General features: G+C 38.8%; 2 protein-coding genes across 4 annotated transcripts in view; one reads left to right on the plus strand and one right to left on the minus strand.

Annotated features, from left to right (window-relative positions):
• Positions 1–1895: 1895 nt before the first annotated feature.
• rab24 (RAB24, member RAS oncogene family) lies at positions 1896–14485 on the plus strand. Of its 2 annotated transcripts, none has more exons than XM_023413071.2 (9): positions 1896–2357; positions 3563–3751; positions 4986–5054; positions 6108–6186; positions 7274–7341; positions 7446–7545; positions 8680–8730; positions 10127–10186; positions 11094–14485. In XM_023413071.2, the coding sequence occupies exons 2-9, from the start codon at positions 3635–3637 to the stop codon at positions 11159–11161; spliced, it is 612 nt and encodes a 203-aa protein (XP_023268839.1). In that variant the 5' UTR covers positions 1896–2357; positions 3563–3634; the 3' UTR covers positions 11162–14485. The 2 variants fall into 2 exon arrangements, with proteins under 2 accessions (XP_023268839.1, XP_023268838.1); XM_023413070.2 differs by having other exon boundaries at positions 1898–2357; positions 11091–14485.
• Positions 14486–16501: 2016 nt separating this feature from the next.
• nsd1b (nuclear receptor binding SET domain protein 1b) overlaps positions 16502–18375 on the minus strand; it is a 28158-nt gene continuing 26284 nt past the window's right edge. For both annotated transcript variants that reach the window (XM_087175802.1, XM_087175803.1), the window contains exon 24: positions 16502–18171. In XM_087175802.1, coding sequence (XP_087031928.1) covers positions 17357–18171 — 815 coding nt within the window. In that variant the 3' untranslated portion in view covers positions 16502–17356. The remainder of the gene's footprint in view (positions 18172–18375) is intronic.

Consider the following 18375-nt stretch of genomic DNA (forward strand, 5'->3'; position numbering starts at 1 on the left):
CCAGTGACTTTAAGTCCTCTTGATTGGATGGGATTCGTATTTTTCACCACAGTTATCATCACATCACTCAGGTGGGCGGTTCTGTGTGGCTGACTGATATTCTCATATTGTGATAGCTTTCACAATAGCAATTGCATTTTAATATAGTCATACAATATAAATGAAGGTGTGTGTGTGTGTGTGTGTGTGTGTGTGTATGTGTGTGTGTGTGTGCGCGCGTGCAGTTTCTCTTTCTCCTTCCTCTCGTTTTCCCCTCCCTCTTTCTCCCCCTCTCCTCTTTCCTCTCCTTTTTCTGTCTCATTCTTTGTCTTCCTCCTTTTCCATCTTCACCTGCTCTTTGTCAGTTTTTATGGCAAGCTCCTGTAAAGACAGCATATATTTCAGTATTTTCTCTTCCAAACAAACTGTTTGAATCCAACAAGGTGTTCAAATCAATGTGATCAAATCCATATGATCATGTGACTTGGCATTCCCTGAAGTTAAGCATTTCGCTGGATCAGGAGCTCGATGTCCTCCACCACTTGGCTTGCCATGTTGAGCCACTTCTCCACCATCTCTCCTCTGCATGTGCAGCTCCAGCTCACAACTGAGACAATCCTCTAGAGCTTTGTGTTTGGTTTTCGACTGTCCTGCTCTTGTGGATCTCCATATTGTTCTCAGCTTAGCCAGGTTCTCCAGATCTGCCTGTACCAGTGCCATCATTATATTTCTGTCACTAGTGATCAGATCATCCTTTTCCTTGTTTAACCTGATTCTGCTCCTGTTTTCAGCTAGATGGCTAACAATCCACTGGTTTTTCCTCTCTGCACTGAACTGAATCAAAGTTTGTCTGTCTTCCAGTACTGTTTGACCGGCTTGGCCTAAATCCATTGGAAGCAGAAATCCTTTTTTTATTTAATTTTCCTGTCCATTTCCCTGCCCACAGTCTTATACTGTTTGCAGGCTCAGATTACATTTCCCTCCTCGCAGGAAACAGAGTTGAAGCTAAAGTGTCCTTTTCATCTTGCAGCTTTTTTTTCTTTTTTGATCCCAGCTAAATTACTTGCTGGCTATTTGCACCCCTCAGAGCAGTATTTTAGCAACTTGTTCTCTGCTTTAAAGTCAAGCAGGGCTTGTTGCAGGCCACGCAGGACTGCTGGAGTTTGCCGATAGTCAGTATTCCCTTCCCGAGCCTTCTGTCATAGAATACCACCAAGACAATTATTCCAGACATGATGAAATACTAAATAAATACCTCTATTTTTATTCTTTAAGGGTTGTAGTGAACAGATTTCAGCATAAATAGTGTCAGTTAAAGTTAAATAATGACATTGTCAATAGGATAAAGAACACTTCTGTATAGAGCCACAGAACTACTACATATCACTTGCATTATAAGTGTATATTCTGTGGTTGATGTTGGTAAAATCGAAATGGGAACTACATTCAGTCATATGACCTGAGAGCAGATCAGCTGACTCACCAAAACAATGTTCCTATCAAAGCAATTCTTTAAGAAGATAGATCTGTTTTTGTATAAAATGTCACCTTTGAGCTATATATTGATGAAGAGAAAATTGTAAATAATTTTCCATTCTAATAGAGCTTTTTTTTTTTTAATTGAAGTTCTGATTGCTTAATTAGGATTTTATCTATTGTATAACACATCAGTAAGAGAAGGCCACCAAAAAGTTGGTCAAAAAACATTTAGAAAATAAGTTCCGCATAAAGAGATAATTTCTTGCAAAAAAAAAAAATGCTTTCTCCAATTAATCTTAAATGTGTGATTTAATGTAGAAAAATACAATAAGTGAAAACCCTAATTTTTGCACCTATTAGACACTACAAATGTTGCTCTCAGTTAGCTAACTTCAGCACCATTGCCACAGGCTGCACAGCCAACTGGGCTTCCCAACATCCGGTGGTTGTGTCATGCAATTCGGGCACTTCCTTCTTGCAACCCGCTTCTCCTCGCCTCCGTGGTTCCCACCCAAACAAACAAAGCTCAGCTGGATATTTTTTTCCCCTCAGAAACGTGAACCAGCTCTGCCCTCTGCTCGCCGTCCCCCATCAGCTAGCTGGACTTGTTTTCAGAGAATGGCGCTCCTGTATACCGCAGACGATGTTTACCGTCTCTGTCTGTAACCTCATCCAACTGACGGCTTTGCTTGTAATTTCAGCCATTGCGCAACAGTGTCGGTGGGGTTAACCTAGCTAGCTGCCACTCTACAGCAGCAGCCGGTTTAGCAAGGCTGGGCAGAAATGACGAGCGGTTTCACTGCGACCGTCTTCACTTTAAATCAGGTGTGGTAACCACGGATGACAGCCCCGGTTTGGCTCCTGATGTAAAAGATTTGTTGAGTCAAGCTACGTACCAGGTGAGTTTCCAGTATTTGTGTATGGTGCTGAAGTTAGCTAGGCTAGCTCTCAAACCCCAGTGACCAGTAATGCTGGGCTGGTGTTTTGGCCATGTCATGTTGAGGTAACTGAACGACTCATATTTTTACTTAATTTAATCAAACTCAACTCAAGTATATTTTTTTATGAAGTTGAATCATATAAAGTGACGCAACTTAACAGCTTGATACAGCTGAAATTTTAAGTAAACAGTACGAAGTGAAACAAATCAAAAGGTGAGGTGATATATCGAAAGCTAGTGCTTGTTGCTTTGTAGTTAATTCACTCATTTACAGTTGTGCTGAAGCTAACTAACTCAGTCTATTAAAACATATACATGTTATTTTATTAGTTATTATCAGGTCGTTATGCGTTTTATTTAGTCACTTCTCAAGTGCAAATACAGTTTATATAACTTTTACTGCTCTTTTTATATGAATTTGTAATTTATGAAGTGAATACATGGGTGTTTGGATTGTTGGGCAGAGAAATCCAGCTAAGTAAAACACTTACAGGAGGCATATGGAGCTGCAGCAATAAGTTGATTAAATGATTAGTCGATTGACAGAAAAATAATCGAAAACTACTTCCATAATTAACTTATCGTTTGAGCAGTTTTCATTTATAAAGAGTTCCTGCTCTTCTCTATTTCATAACATTGAGTATCTTTGACAAAATGAGACAAAACAACCACTTTGTATTGTAATGGCTGTGTTGTCACTATTTTCTGACGTTTTATAGACTAAATGATTAATTGTTGAACCAAGGAAATATCATCAGATTAGATGATAATGATAATAATTGTTAGCTGCAGCTCGAATGATTTTTTTCTAAACAGTGAGTCATATAATATTAATCTCTAGTAGCAGTCTTAATTTACAGTTAAGTTTCACTTAAAAACATTTCATGTTTCAAGTATGGAATCTTTTTATGAAGAGATCTGTGTGTAAAGTGTGAAAATACACCAGTTAACCGCAGACACAACAGATGATGCAGAAATAGACAATAAGAGGAAGTGAAACGATTTGTAAGTAATACCAGAAATATTTAGAATTTGGCAATTCCTAAATATCATGAAGGGTTAGAGCACGTGTCATAATTTTCAGTCTAGAAAATGATTATTTTCTGTTTCTAAATAAATGCAAATTGTGTTTAAGACTTAATTGTTATTTTCACTCATCTGCAGCTGCCTCTTAAATTAACAACCCCCCCAGCCCCATCCGTTTGCTTGTCCTGGGCTTTTCAAAACTCAGTTACTATGAGTGCAATGCGTGTGGATGCCAAAGTGGTGATGCTGGGAAAGGAGAGTGTGGGGAAGACCAGCCTGGTGGAGAGATATGTTCATCATCGCTTCTTGGTTGGCCCGTACCAGAATGTGAGTGTCAGCTGCTCCGCTTTAATTTCCATGTCTGCCCGTTGCTGATTCCTTCCCTGACTGCTGCCTAGAAGAAAAGTATTACTTTTATATTTATCCCCGAGGATGTTGTGGTAATAGAGGCTGAAGTCTGGGATCATCATCACCATAAAAGCTCTGATAGAATCTCTGGATGTAGTAATGTTGTAGTTTGTCTCTTTTAACGCATACCGCATTAGACAAGGGTTTATGTAAGTATCCTACATATTAATGTGGAAACTATTCAGTCATGCCTCACTTGTGTCCTGTTTAAAAAATACACTGTAATAGTTTTAGAAAGTCCACCAGAAACATACATTTCTCATTTACATACTGTAAGAACTCAGTAGTTCACAGTAGGGGGAAAGTAATTGGGTACATTTACATGTATTACAAGTATCTGTTATTTACTTATACATATACTTCTATGTCACGATGCTTCAGAGGGAAGAATAACATTTTTTTCTATAATTACTAGTTACTTTGCAGATTGAGATACTACATTAAAAATAAATGAAAAGGTTTGTTGTTAAAGATTAAATAGGTAGTTCCCAACATTTTTGGCTTTACTAAAAATCAGGATCTACTTCCCTTTTTGTAAAGTACTTATTCAGTAGGCCCATGTTACATTTCAGATGTCCATGAGTTATTAGCAGTCCCACCAAAGCCTTTCAATAACTGGGAGGCACAAAAAGGTCAAATTATACACTAATTATATATATATATAATGTACTTCTGTAACAGTACTTAGTTTTTTCTTCATTTCTTTCCTGTCCCATTAATCACCTCACAAGCCCTCACATTCATCTTGTGACCCTTTTGAAGGACTAAACTACCTAGCTCTATATAAAGTAGTTAAAACCAGCTCCACCTCGGCCACTTACAACAGTAAATGCTGCTTATTCATAGCTGTATCAGTAACGATCCTAATGTGATTTTTAGTAGTTTAACTGGAAAAACTGCATGATAACGAGTTGTGATAAATTGGCCCTTGCCCTCTTTTGGCAGTTGTGTACAATATCTATTTTAAGAAGGGAACAATGTGATGTGCACTTCAGATAGCACACAAGTATCAGTCTAACCCTACTTCATCCTGCCGCCCATTAGTGCCCATTTAGACTGTGGTCTGTGAATGTTCAGACTGAGAGTACCCACAGTCGACAGGGACTCCATGAGTGTCTAATGCTTTACTGCACTTGTTTTCTCTTCCTGACAGACTATCGGTGCTGCTTTTGTTGCTAAACCAATCCAGGTGGGAGAGAAAGTGATTACCCTGGGCATATGGGTGAGTTGGAGGCCACATCATGTGAATTTGAGTGTTTGTACTGTAGCCAGGTGAGATGTGAAAATGTGGCCCCTATAACGGCCTAATAGCCAGTCACATCACATCAGCTCCTTTCATCCTCTTTAAAAGCACCACAGTGTATTCTGCCTAACAAAATCAGAGAGTAGTAACTACGGTAACGCTGAAGTCGAGTACAAAAGGTTTGAAGTTAGAAGGCTCTTGCTCAAACTGTGTGACAGATAAAAATGCTGTAAAACATATATTTTGTGCCTTTTATACAGATTATTAATTACTGTTACAGCCAAAAAATGGGTTTTCGTGTTTCTTCAGCTCTCTTGTACATTTGAAATAATTAGCAAGTTTAGTAAATTCCTCTTTCATTAAATACAGTTTCAATATGCAATTCCAAGACAACATCAAATCACTTCAATACTGTGCTAGGCTAGTTAACATTCAGCAGGACTACTAAAACTGGTGTTTTTCTCCATTATAATGTAAGATTGTCAAAAAAAAAGAAATGTAAAAATATCAAATTCTGTCAGTTTGAACAAAATATGTGGTGACTGCATTTTGCCTTTGTAAGGCAGTATTAATATCTGTAATATTATTCTGAACTTGAAATGTTGCATTCTCATGCATACAGTCATTTGCACAACAATGTAACTACTGTACATACAGAACTAATAGCCTCTGTCCATCTCACTGTCCAGTTTAAATGTGATGTCTGTCAAGGAAATAACAGAAGGCCAGTTACACTTGCATAGCTGTGAGTCAGAGGATTTAAATACTTACGATGATACTTTTATCATATTTACATAATGATTTACTCGCAGTACTTGCATATATTTGAATCACAGTTTTGAGTGACTCCACTACTCTGTAGCTATGAGGGGAGATTAACCTGGATAGAGACACATATGACTACATTTAACTGAGTTTAACAGAGTTTAACAGGAAGCACGGTCTTCTCTCGCGTATCATCTCACCCTGTATAGAAGGATCGCCGTCGTTCTTACCTTCGTCCCACTCTTCTCTTCTCTCATACTCACCCAGGACACAGCTGGATCAGAGCGATACGAAGCTATGAGCAGAATCTACTACAGAGGAGCCCGGGCGGCCCTAGTCTGCTATGGTAAAACTACACTGCTTAATCATCTTATGGAGAGCTTTCAGGTGTCATAGCTCAACCTCTGGTGGCAAACAACAGCCCAGAACAGCTGTAGGCTTCTCTAAACTACCAACTTCACATGCACATGTAGCTGGCGTTCACTTCCTTAAAAATGTCTTGTTAGGATGTTAGGATTGTTACAGTGGCTATGGTTACTAGTCTGTTTTTTTACCTGCAAGTTTGTGATGCTGGTAGAAACTGTTGATAGTGAAGACAAGATGGAGCAAGTTGAGGAATGAGTTATCAGTTATCTGCCCCATTTCCCAATAACTTCTGCTCACCGCAATCACAGCCCTGTACCACGAAGTCAATGAAAGAATGTGGACACAGTTACTGTGGAGAATATAATTAAAGCTTGATACAGTCTGATCACAGATAATACCTTGTGTGACTCCAGGATTGTTTACTGCTTTATCTTTCAACATATCAATTCAAATAAGCTGAATTCATATCATGCTAATAAAATGTTTCTCTCTGAATATTCCTTTTTCGGGTTAAGATTTGCTACTTTACACATTTTCTAAATGTTCTTTACGTCTTTGCTGCAAGTTGAGGAACTTTGCCTCTTACAAAATAACCGATGGCATTTCCCACTGGATTAGTCACACTCCTGTCATATTTTATTTAATATCCTCTTTTTGGTCTGCTGGCCTTCTTCTTGATCTTCCGTCGTCTTTCTGTAGAATTTATTCCACCTGTGTTTTCTACCCTGTTTTTTTAACCTCATCTGCACAAATTAGTAATTGTTATCCCAGGTTATGTTTCATTACATTCAATATTTTTGACCATGTCCATTGTTAAAAATTGACAGAAGTGGTCAGAATTGTTAGACTGATTGCGGATTTCAGTTAGTTAATACTACACTCCTTCTGCTTCTCCTTTTGCATGCGTGTGTTTATACACACATCTGAAGGAGAATATGGAATCCTTTGTGGAAAACTAAAAGTCTATTCATATCTATATCTATATATATATATATAGATATATATACACACATATCAAACCACTGTTGGTGACTCAGCATGGTTGCTTTGTCATTTTTGTCTTTCAGATCTCACTGACAGCAGCAGTTTCCAGAGAGCTCGGTTCTGGGTGAAAGAGCTGCAAAACTGCGAGGAAGTAAGAGAGCTTCTTTAGTCTTAAGTTGTATGTGAGGCACCAGTTCACTCAGTAACATTGTTCTTGTTTTGCTTTGCTTTTTTTGTCTGTGTTGTACACTCCAGCACTGTAAGATCTACCTGTGCGGCACGAAGAACGACCTGATTGAAGGAGATCGGAGTTTGCGCCAAATCGACTACCACGATGTTCAGGACTTTGCTGAAGGTAACTAGAGTCTCAATGTTATATACCTGCCCTTATCTCTTGACCTGGTGGCCTGGTCAGCGGTTCATTTTTCATTTAGTTAGTTGTTACTAATGTACTGTGTGTAATTAATGATACATTAGTTTCCTGCAGTCTTAATTAAGATATCTAACTTTATAACATGAATTATTGTCCTATGACCAACAGAAAACTGACAGTTTTTCTTGTGTTTACACACACAACATATCCATGATATCGATTTCATTTTATTGTATCATATTTGTATGTGCACTGCAATGCAGTCTGTTAAAATACTGTATAAGCAATCTGTTTAGTGATATACTTTCATTTTAGAAGTTCTTTTTTTTTTTTTACTTTATTTGGGCTGCAGCTAATCATTATTTTTGTTTTTGAAATTGATTATTTCTTTGATTATGTTTGCATGCCACTCAAATGTTTGCTTTCTCTTCATTATAAATTAATATCTGAATTATTTTTGACAGAAAACATCACTAAAAATGTCACTGTCTCAACATGCAGCTGCTAAAATGGTTAAAAAAAGCTATTTATATATTTTCATGTCTGTCAGATTCAGCATAGACATTAAAATTATAGTGAAAGGTGTCTCTTTTATGTAATTTTGCTGGTATCAACTCAATATGACTATCAACAGGACTTTTCTCTGTCCCGTCCTTTTGCTGGGAACCGCATGTCACGCGTGTAAGATAGGCGAGAGACCGAGTCTCTAGACCACATGACGCAGCCATGAGACGTGAGACACGCTTCTCACGTGTGTGTCACGCAGACAGCGTCTGCTTTAACTTGTGCACTGAAATGAAAATAGGAGGTTAAGGTTTTATATTGGCCACATAAGGAGTTCCTACCAACAGAAACTTAGCTGCGTTAAAAGTTAATCTTTGAACCTGAAAAAATGGAAACAATGTTCTCCATTTCCATGGATGTTTCTGAAATTGGGGAATAATTAGATTACTGAAGTGCTTGTAACCTTGTTAAAGAATATTAATAAAGCCATGACCTTTGTCAGCCTCTGTGCGTAATCAGTAGGAATTGGCACATGGACAAAACTTCTGTCCTCTTGCACAAGTCTGTGCCTCAGCCTGACATCTAACCTTGATGTTTTTGTTGCTTTCACAGAGATTGGTGCACAACATTTTGAGACCTCCAGTAAAACAGGAAATAACGTGGGTGAGTCACAACCTTAGTCATCTGCAGACTGCATTTAACACGTGTGGTAGGCTCTAAACACAGCAGTATTTATTCATGGTCTGTTTGTGGAGTAAGTGGGTTTCCCTCAGAATTGTAGCAGTAAAAACCCAAGAGAGCTGTTAATACTTGGTTCTTAAGGAAAAACATTGTTTAATACCAGTTTAAGATGCACAGAAAAGCAAAACCCAAACATGAGAAAAGTCAGTAATCAACACAGCTGATTCCCTCACTAAAGAAGTCTGCACTGAAATCTGTTAGGCCACTTGAAATACTATTAAATACTATATAAATACTAAAGCTTGTAAAATAGGAGACTGTCAAATCAGTTTTTAACTCTTTTTTTCATAGGAAGCACAAGAGGTTTTTAAACCCTTCATACAACCACTATAATGAGCAAAACTCAGAGTGCTCTACATGCAGCATTTGGATACACATGAATGACGAGATTCTAAACTGTCTTGTCTATTATTGCTTATTCACTGTTGACCACTATGAAATATAAATTCTCTTTATAAATCATGAAGAAGATGAGAAAATTTAACGGGATTCACAAGAAGAGAAGCAGGTTGACTGTCCCTTGCTCATATAATGGCTTCAACTGCAAACTATGTTTTAAACTCCATTGCTGATGCGGCCTGTGAGAGAACAGAAAACAGTCTTCTTCCTTCAGAGCATTACTATCCCAATCAGCGGTGATACTGTTCCCTCTCACACCAGGTGCTGAATATTGCACAAACACTGCCATAATGGACACTTATGTCTAAAAGAGCCACCCAGTAGAAACGTTGTCAAGGATAATTAGCTTCTGCACAGAGGTGACCAGCAGTTGTGTTTATCTACTGACAGTCTGCCATTCATTTCTGTTCTCTGTAGAGCATCCTCTTGTGATTATATCTCAAATCAACAATACTATACGCTGTTGTAACCTGTTAGAGAAACATGGACACATGACTGCGTTTCACCTGTGACAAAAAAGCCAAAGATACTTTTTTTTTTTTTAACCATGGATCTTCGTTGGGTTCTTTTTATTTGTGAATTGAAATGTCATTTTTAAAGATTTTATTTATTATTATTTTTAATGTAGGTACATAGAGTTTAACACGGACATTTTACAGTACGTTTTTCTGCAGTTAATCTTCTTTCTTTTTTTTTGTTTTTCTTTTTGTATGTGAAACTGATACAATACAGTATTTAGGACTGGATCTATGAAAATTATTTTAATTATTTAGTTTCTTGTAATAAAGTAAGGTAATATTCTGTCTGTTGCTCACAGCGATCTCACACATATTCAGTAAAACAGGTATTACTAATGTGAGTGGACCGGTTTTTATTGTGCCATGATGTATGAACTAACTATTCTTCCTCTGCTTCTCAGATGAGTTATTCCAGAAAGTTGCTGAGGATTACAACAACACTGCCTTCCAGTATATGACAGGTAAGTGTTTTATGCACATACGCCCCTTTTTTTGCATGAATCCTCTCTCTCAAATGGCATTTAGAGTTGTTAATTGGTCACAGTGTATATTCAGAGGCTGTATGAATTGCCACAACAACAACTTTGACTGACTTACAAGGGTCTGATGCTGGTGGAAATGGTTCACCATAAAGACAACATGAAGCACTTAAAAGAAAAGCTCAGTAATCTGCTGCTTTTCACAAAAGCCCAAAGTATATTTGAAACAAACAAAGCCTTAGCTTTCTAAAAGTGAAAGTGGACAAGTCCAGAAAGGCAGGTTTAGATTTAGGTTACAGTTGTAAATATTCAGAGCCATCTCCAAATCTGAACGGCATGCCAGGATTTGTATTTACTGAGTAACCAAACTTTGGGGTGGCACAGAAGTGGCAAATTAGTGGAAATTGATTTTGTATAGCAGAAATACAGTATGTGGTTCATTGGCAGCTCCAAATAAATTAGATGGGCACTAAAATGGATCCCTGGGGAACACCACATGTGAGGAGCCAGATGTGGAAGAAAGACCCTCGACGTGCAACAGAAATATTTCTGTATACACACTATGAACAGAAAAGTAGTTCAGATCCAGGGGCTTAAAGTACAGTCTCATAGCAGCCAGTTAGCTTAGCTTATTGTACCTAGCCAGGCCTAGCTCGCCTGGCTCTGTCTAAAGGCAACAAATTCTACTTTCCAGCACCTCTAAAGCTCACACATGAACATGTTTTATTTTGTTTGTTTAATCTCTATAAAACCAAATTGTAAAAACAATGAGTAATGTGTTCAAAAAATATCCGAGGAGCTGCAAGGGAAGGTTTTCTTCAATGTAAAAGATCCATCGTCTGAAACTGCTGAGTAGAAGATTTCAAACAAAATCTCTCTGTTTCAGCAGAGGAACCTGGCGTCGACTTGGGCCAGAAGAAAGACTCATATTTCTACTCCTGTTGCCACAACAACTGATTCTGAGCAGCGGGAAGGGAAACACAAGTGGTCACATTCCCTCAGCTGGAGTCAAACCTGGAAATGCTGGATGGGCATCAGATTTTTTGCTCTGGATCTGGTATCCAAGTGACAGTAAAAGAAATCAAACGGTACTGTTTATACCTTGTTAAATATGTTTATTTCTTTTGTGCCATAAAGAACTGTGGGCTACAAAGCTTTATAGAAGAGGATCCACTACGGCTGCAACTGTTACTGGGTGGAGAGGGATTTAAAAACCAACACTTCCATCTTTCACCCAGTTATGTCCTGTGTTTTATTCCCACATCAGCTGGTCACCTCTCTGAGCTGGACCATATCATGGAATAAACATATGCCTAAAGCTGTGCTGTTAAACAGTCTGAAGATGTGCTGTGGTTAAAAGATGATCTGCAGTGATGAGGACGTTTAAACAGCACTGACAGGAAAGAGGGATCTGACTGAGTCCACAGTGACAGAGAAAACTTGATTGATGCTGTTTATTGTTGTAGCAAGGGCAGTGCTCCGGGATGGTGAATGTTTTGTTTACAGCATTTAATTTTTGTTTACTTTGAACTGCAATTTACCTCATTGTGGAAACCCATTTGATAGGCCTGCACATCTTCAATGAAGCCTACACCAATGGAGTGAATCCAATGAGGGCATGTGTCAAGAAACAAAACGAAATGCTCCTATGTTCTCAGCCATACTCCATTGAAATGAACACTTATGAAACATTGACAAATCTGGTACAATGCATGAATGAAAAGATATCCGTGATCTTTATAAAGGCCTTTGTAGCCACAGTAGAAATGGCAGGACCACATGTGTGTTTACCACAACATTACAACAACTTTTGCCATGTGACAACTATGGATGTATTAAGAGAGCTGATGAGCCCCGCTACTGAGCCTTGCTGCTGATTTGCTCCTGTGGCCAATTGTGGTACTGCAGTGCAAAAACATTAAGCGGCCCAAAAAGCATTTTTAGACCACCAATATAAAAGAGACATCTCAAAAAACATTAAAGCTGTTTTTAGTCGTGTGACACCATCCCAATATAAAGTCCACGCAGCCAGCGAGAGAAACACTAATACTCGAGCAGTGGGCCACACAATTCAGGGGCACACCTGGAACCTAAAAGACATTTTTGGCTTATGTGCTTTCCAAGTAATTTTTCATTGAAACAAACAGGCGCCATCTTGGAGTGTTGTATCCAGTTCTTATAATACATCCATGCTGACAGTATGTACAACATGTATCTGGTAAATTATCTTTTGCAACATAAGCTAAGATTCTGTCTAAAGGAAATAAAAGCTGATTTTAGGTGATGGTTGCTAAAATGTCAAGATCTGTTATAAAACTACAAGACCTAAACTGACTGGAAGAACATTTGAAGACAGTTTCCTACAAGTTCTATTTTGTAATTCTAAATGGCATATGTGGTATGGTACACATATGGAAATATCAAATGATCTTTCTGTCATTTCTTGCAGTGAAATGTTCCCTTGAAGATGAACTCTGAAAGGTTTTAGGAAAAACTCCACTTCTACAGAAATGATGATGATCAATGTTCCCCTCGGCTTTGGTGACAAATTGTCGATTTAACCAACACAGGAAAAAGCCTTGTGGGTGAATGTTGTAATATGATACAAACTGTCATCTCTCAATGTTCTCAGAACAGTATTTACATATATATTTAAGAGTCAAGTCACTAATTTATTGCCTTTTAAATTGTGTTGCCAGATGTGGGGAAATAAGTGGACACAATCTCAGTCTCCCCCATGTTGCTGCTTTGATGTGTTCATGTCATATGTGTTGATATTTTGATGCACAATATTTTTATTGCAGGCTGTTGAAAAGAGACTGGTGTAAAATACAAATATGTAAAATTAAAAGCTTATTGAAATAATGTTTCAAAATTCTGATGGACCTTAAATTTTACAGTAATTTTTCTGCCCTTGTGTATAATATCTGAGCTTTTTATGCATTTCTGTGGAAAAAACTGTCAAAAATAATGGCAATATATTGTAAAGTGTAAAATCAAGGGGTATTGCAAATCATTACAAATCCTAGCATGAATCCACTGTGGCCTGAATTTGAGGCATAGTGAAAACTTTTGTATTCAGTTAAATTTTTCCAGCAACTTTTTATTATTCCACTTGCAAAAGTTTTTGCTGGTTTAAGATATCTCATCTCTATAACATCATCTCATGTCATCTGTCCCCACACTGAAAGCAAAAAATAAATGAAATAAAAGCTTGTGCCTCAAAAAGGGACGTTACTATAAGCCAAATAAAATCCCTTCAAACCAGTAAAACTGTCGCTGGAACAAAACAAGTAAAGACAAAATTAGTGTTCACAGTTGAATTTTCTGTTCTGTGGTTTAACGTGTTTAGCTCATCACTTGAACTTTCTATTGCAAACTATTTTCAAAATAAAATAGGTTGAGAGCATTTTCAAAAACTACAACTGGTGATGCATTGAGGGACACTCAGACATGTTTAACTTGATTATCATTCGCCAAAAAGCAGGAAAATCATTTTATATGACATTAAATAAAGAAACAAAATCATGTTATAGGGGAGCTGCAGGCTGAAAAATGGCTTTAGAAGGTATTAAAAAAGTAGAATTTACAAAAGTCCCATATTTTCTCTTGCCTTTTAACATTAGTTATATTTTTTGCATGTTTGCGGGCCATCAGGAGACTTTAAAGTCAAGAGTTTAAGTCAGTGTCATCAGACCCAGTCACCATTGTGAGCTTTAGAAGCTATGAGCTCACTCTCTGATAATGGCCAAATGTCAATTTTAGAAAAACCTAAAGAAACTTAAATGGATTCATTATTTTTAAAATTGTTAAATCCATCAATCAATTTCTCTATATGTCTCCTGCCTGCATAAATGAATTTAAGCAGAATGACGGGTTAAAATGCCATTATTTTAAAGCACTCTGTATCTGTATTCAGCCTTCATGAGTCTGAATGTATTTCTACATGTTTACACTCATTATGAGTCTGGCTTGTGATGTATGATTTATTTTTGAACTTGAGTTGAGCGTGTGTGTGTGTTAGTGTTGAAGAATCTTTTTTAAATCTCTCCATCAATCTTTGTTGAAGCTGCCTTTTCTATTATTTTACCCATGGTTCACCCACACTGGTGTTTTTACTTATTGTGACTAATCACGCCTCGTCTCTGGACTCTGTGGGTGTGAAGATAGTGTGCTTGATTTACATCTCTGATCTCTCATGGCTGAATCCAAAAACAATTGTAACGTCTCTGGAAACATTGCTGTAAAAAGCGAAAAATAAAGTTTACCACAGCATCTCCACTCCATGTCTCTGTTTGAGTATCGGCTAATAGAGATTTAACTTGGTCCCAGATCTCAAATAGGTCTCGTCTTATGAAACAATTGACCAATCAGAGGTTTAGTAAGTCAGACGCATTTCCCATGGGCCCCCCTCTGACTGCTTCCTGTGCCACCTGGCATCAGCCCTGGATAACAGGTAATGTAATGATTTGAGGATGGCCATTGGAAACAGTTTCTCCCAAACACAATAAAAAATATTGTGTTTTTCCAATAAAACTTGTGTTAATAATTTTGCACTGGGAAAGGCATTAACTATCTACCATCATATTTTGTCTACTACAGACCATGGCTTTTGTCCAGCAGTGGCACAAGGATGACAAACAGCAGAAATAAATAAATAATTAAATTTGGAGTTATGAGTTTATTTAGTTATTTATTTTGTATTTCATGCCTTGTACTTGCATTTTCTCTTTTACGGTGTGTTGTACAGTGTCCTTGAGTGCCTTGAAAGGTGCCTATAAATAAAATGTATAATTATTATTATTAACATCAGCAGGTGGTTTATCAGCTCAAGGTTTTCACAGGTCACAGGTCAATCCTTGAGCTCATGTCAGTGTTCAGCTGCAGGATCAAACTGGAGCTGTGGGCCCTGCCCTGGGAGCTCCGTTGTTGAAAAAACATTTTTGACCAACTTTTAATACATTTTAAAAGGACATGGGAGATAAATAATTGCATTTGTGCACAATAGTCCTGAAATGTGGAATTATGTGATTTAATTAAATTAATTTAATGCCACATGACTGGGATTTGAAAATGTCTGACCATCATCAAAAAAAAAAATGTGGCTTTAATTTTAGAAATGTACAGATATATGTTTTCTATGTAGTTTAATGTTAGATCAACAAATGAAAAAAGAACAAGGCCAGCACAAAGTGCTTATTTTATAACTTCATCTTCTTATATATTTATATAGCAGTTTACTGGTCAATGGTTGAGATCAAACAGGTCATAATTACACTGGAATGAAACATTGCTTGTTGGGCAACTGTAAAAAGGCATTATCAGGGAAACTTGGCTCTCACGGGCGCCAAACCATTCCTTAAAAATATCTCCAAAGAAATACACTCTAAGGCATTGGCAGATAACACACAGACAATATTATAAGCTTGAAGACAGAGCGAAACGCATGTGGCAAGAACACATACTGAAGTGCAAGCATCGTGGCAGAAGTCCGTCGTTTTCGTTATCCAATCGACGACTTTTGTTTCCCCTCGGTGGAGAGTCAAGAACGAGGAGAGGGAGAGCTAACACCCCCACTCACGCCCGTTGTCATTTGTGCGTCACAGAATAATATATAAACAGCATACACACTCGAGCGAACTTAGTGCTATCTCTGCATCACGACCACCAGCAACCACAAGGGCAAGACTGAGTTTTCGTTTTACTCTACCAGCTTCCGGAGCATCAGTCTGTGCAGTCCAACCTGCCTCAGCCTGACTTATGGAGCTGCTAAATAACCTACTAGCTTCTTTATCTTAGACAGTTTTAGTGTTCCATGATGGCATAAATACTTTCTCTATATCTTTCCCACCCTGACATGAAGCCTGGTCAAACACTGACTCCATGTCAGTTTAGGATCCTTTTTTTTGGCATGAAATGGTCAAGAGAATATTTCTTCCTCATACTTGCTACTAGCAGCTTCAATCCAAAACTATCACCATCACTATCATCTGGCACTTTCACATTTTTATAGATGGTCCCATCTTGAACCACCACCTAATGATCTGAGGCGTGAAGAAGAACTGGAAACGAAGGGGAGAGCGGTGTTGATGGAAGCGATGACTCCTGCGCATCAGGTCGTCCATCCTGGAGGGAAGTGGATTCAAGTGGTTGTGGCAGGTGATATAGACAGGAGTGTGCGTCCAGTAAAATAACACAATCACTGAACTAAGTCCACTGACCACACGGACAAGTTTCAGTTCAGCAGAGGCTGGTTATGTTTCATTTGGAACAGTGTTCATGACTGAAAGCACAACCTGACTGAAACTGGTTTATTTACAGACAAATTCATGTTTTTTTTTTCTGATACTTTTGTCACCACAGCCACCATCCAACTGCAGCCATGTAAATGAGGCCAGTGTAATTCCAATGTAACCGGGTTAGAAGTCTGTGACTGTTGGTAATCCTCCTGTCCCAGGATTCATGGGCTGCAGAGTTTAGTCCCCACCCTGACAGGAAGCTAGTGTAGTCTTTTCTTGCATTAAACACCAACACACCAGATACAATAATTGTCTCCAACTACATTTAAGCTTTTGCAGGTCAACTCGCTGACATATATGACACCTGAACTACTACTCAAAGAAATACCAAAACAAATCGTCAGGTGAAATTGGTCGAAATGTGAGAAAACAAGTACATCGGAGTGAAATATGTTTACAAACGCCAAGTTTTATGTCGCAGTTCCAGATTAATTTTTCTCTGTCAGATCTCCCATATGAAGGTGCAGCCAGTTTGTGCAAAGTCACTGTGACATGAACTGCCTCGACAGCAAGTGTGTACCAAGGTCAGGGAACATGGAGCCATTAATAGGACAAAACTAAATCAATAAATCTTTAAATAATTTGTGCAACTGCTGTGAGTCTACACAGTATTTATTCTGTTTATTTAATGACATCACAATTTATTTATGAACTGATTTTAGTGTTGTCCTAAAAATTCCTCCGTACGTGCACCTGCACACTGGATAAAAACAGTGACAGACTGGTCTACTTGTGTAATGCGATTGGTTGATCGCCAAGTGTTTCCCCACTGCAGCGACTGTGATGTCTTGTTGTCTGACTGCTTGTTCTTCCTCCATGTACTGTGCCAGTATAAATAATAATCATCTGTATGTTACTCCTCTTCCTCCTCTTCTTCCTCCTCCTCCTCGTCATCGTCGTCGTCGTCGTCGTCATCGTCTTCATCGTCTTCGTCGTCGTCGTCGTCGTCATCGGCATCGTCGTCCTCCTCCTCTTCCTCTTCATCCTCTTTGATCTCCAAGTATTCCAGCCTGGCCTCCTCCATCACCGCCTCTCCATCCTCTTCATGAGGATCTGATTTCTCTTCTTTCTCACTCTCTTCCACTAACTCCTCCTCCACTTCTGTCAGAATTTCCTCCTCCTCCTCATCCTCCTCCTCCTCCTCCTCCTCCTCTTCCTCTTCTAAGACGTCCCTCTCCTCCTCATATGAAGAGATGGGCGAGTAGTGCGGGAGGTCGAACGCCTGCGGGCTGCTGGGAGCATCGGAGCTGCTGGGGGGAGGCGAGGCGGCAGGAGCAGCGACAGGAATGGTGATGGGCACCGGGATGGAAAAAGCAGGAAATGACTCAGAAGCACACACGTCAGCGCCGGCACTGCTGTCCTTGGCCTTCCTGGCAGTCGGGTTCAGATTGGTGGTTGCGTTAGAAGCGGCGGCGGCGGGGATGACGGCCATGCCCAGCCCAGAGGTCAGGGCTCTGGGTTCAGGGGTGTACTCTCGGATCTCCCCCGGTTCCAGCGGTTCAGGGCCACAGGGGTCGTGTTCACTGCAGGACAGCTTACCGTCCAGCTTGGAGATGAAGAGCAGTCCGTCACGGTGCTGGCAGCAGTAAGAACTGGGACACATCTCACAGAAGGACGCCGCATCTTTACCGCATATGTCGCACTGGTGCCACGGACATTCCCATCGACCTACAATACAGAGTTAAAAAGTTACAAACTTTTCAAATAATGAACTTTATTTTCTGTAACACAATTTATGAGTAAAAGGCAACATAAAAGCAAAGCGTCATATCATTAAAAAACAATTAAAAAAAACAATAAATAAAAGATAACTACAATAAAATAGGATAAAGTTAAATTTAAAGACAAGATCAAATAACTACAAAAGTAACT

This window comes from Seriola lalandi, unplaced genomic scaffold (assembly GCF_002814215.2).
Source record: "Seriola lalandi dorsalis isolate HSWRI2012SDOR001 ecotype SW California unplaced genomic scaffold, Sedor1 jcf7180002054502, whole genome shotgun sequence".
NCBI lineage: Eukaryota > Metazoa > Chordata > Actinopteri > Carangiformes > Carangidae > Seriola > Seriola lalandi.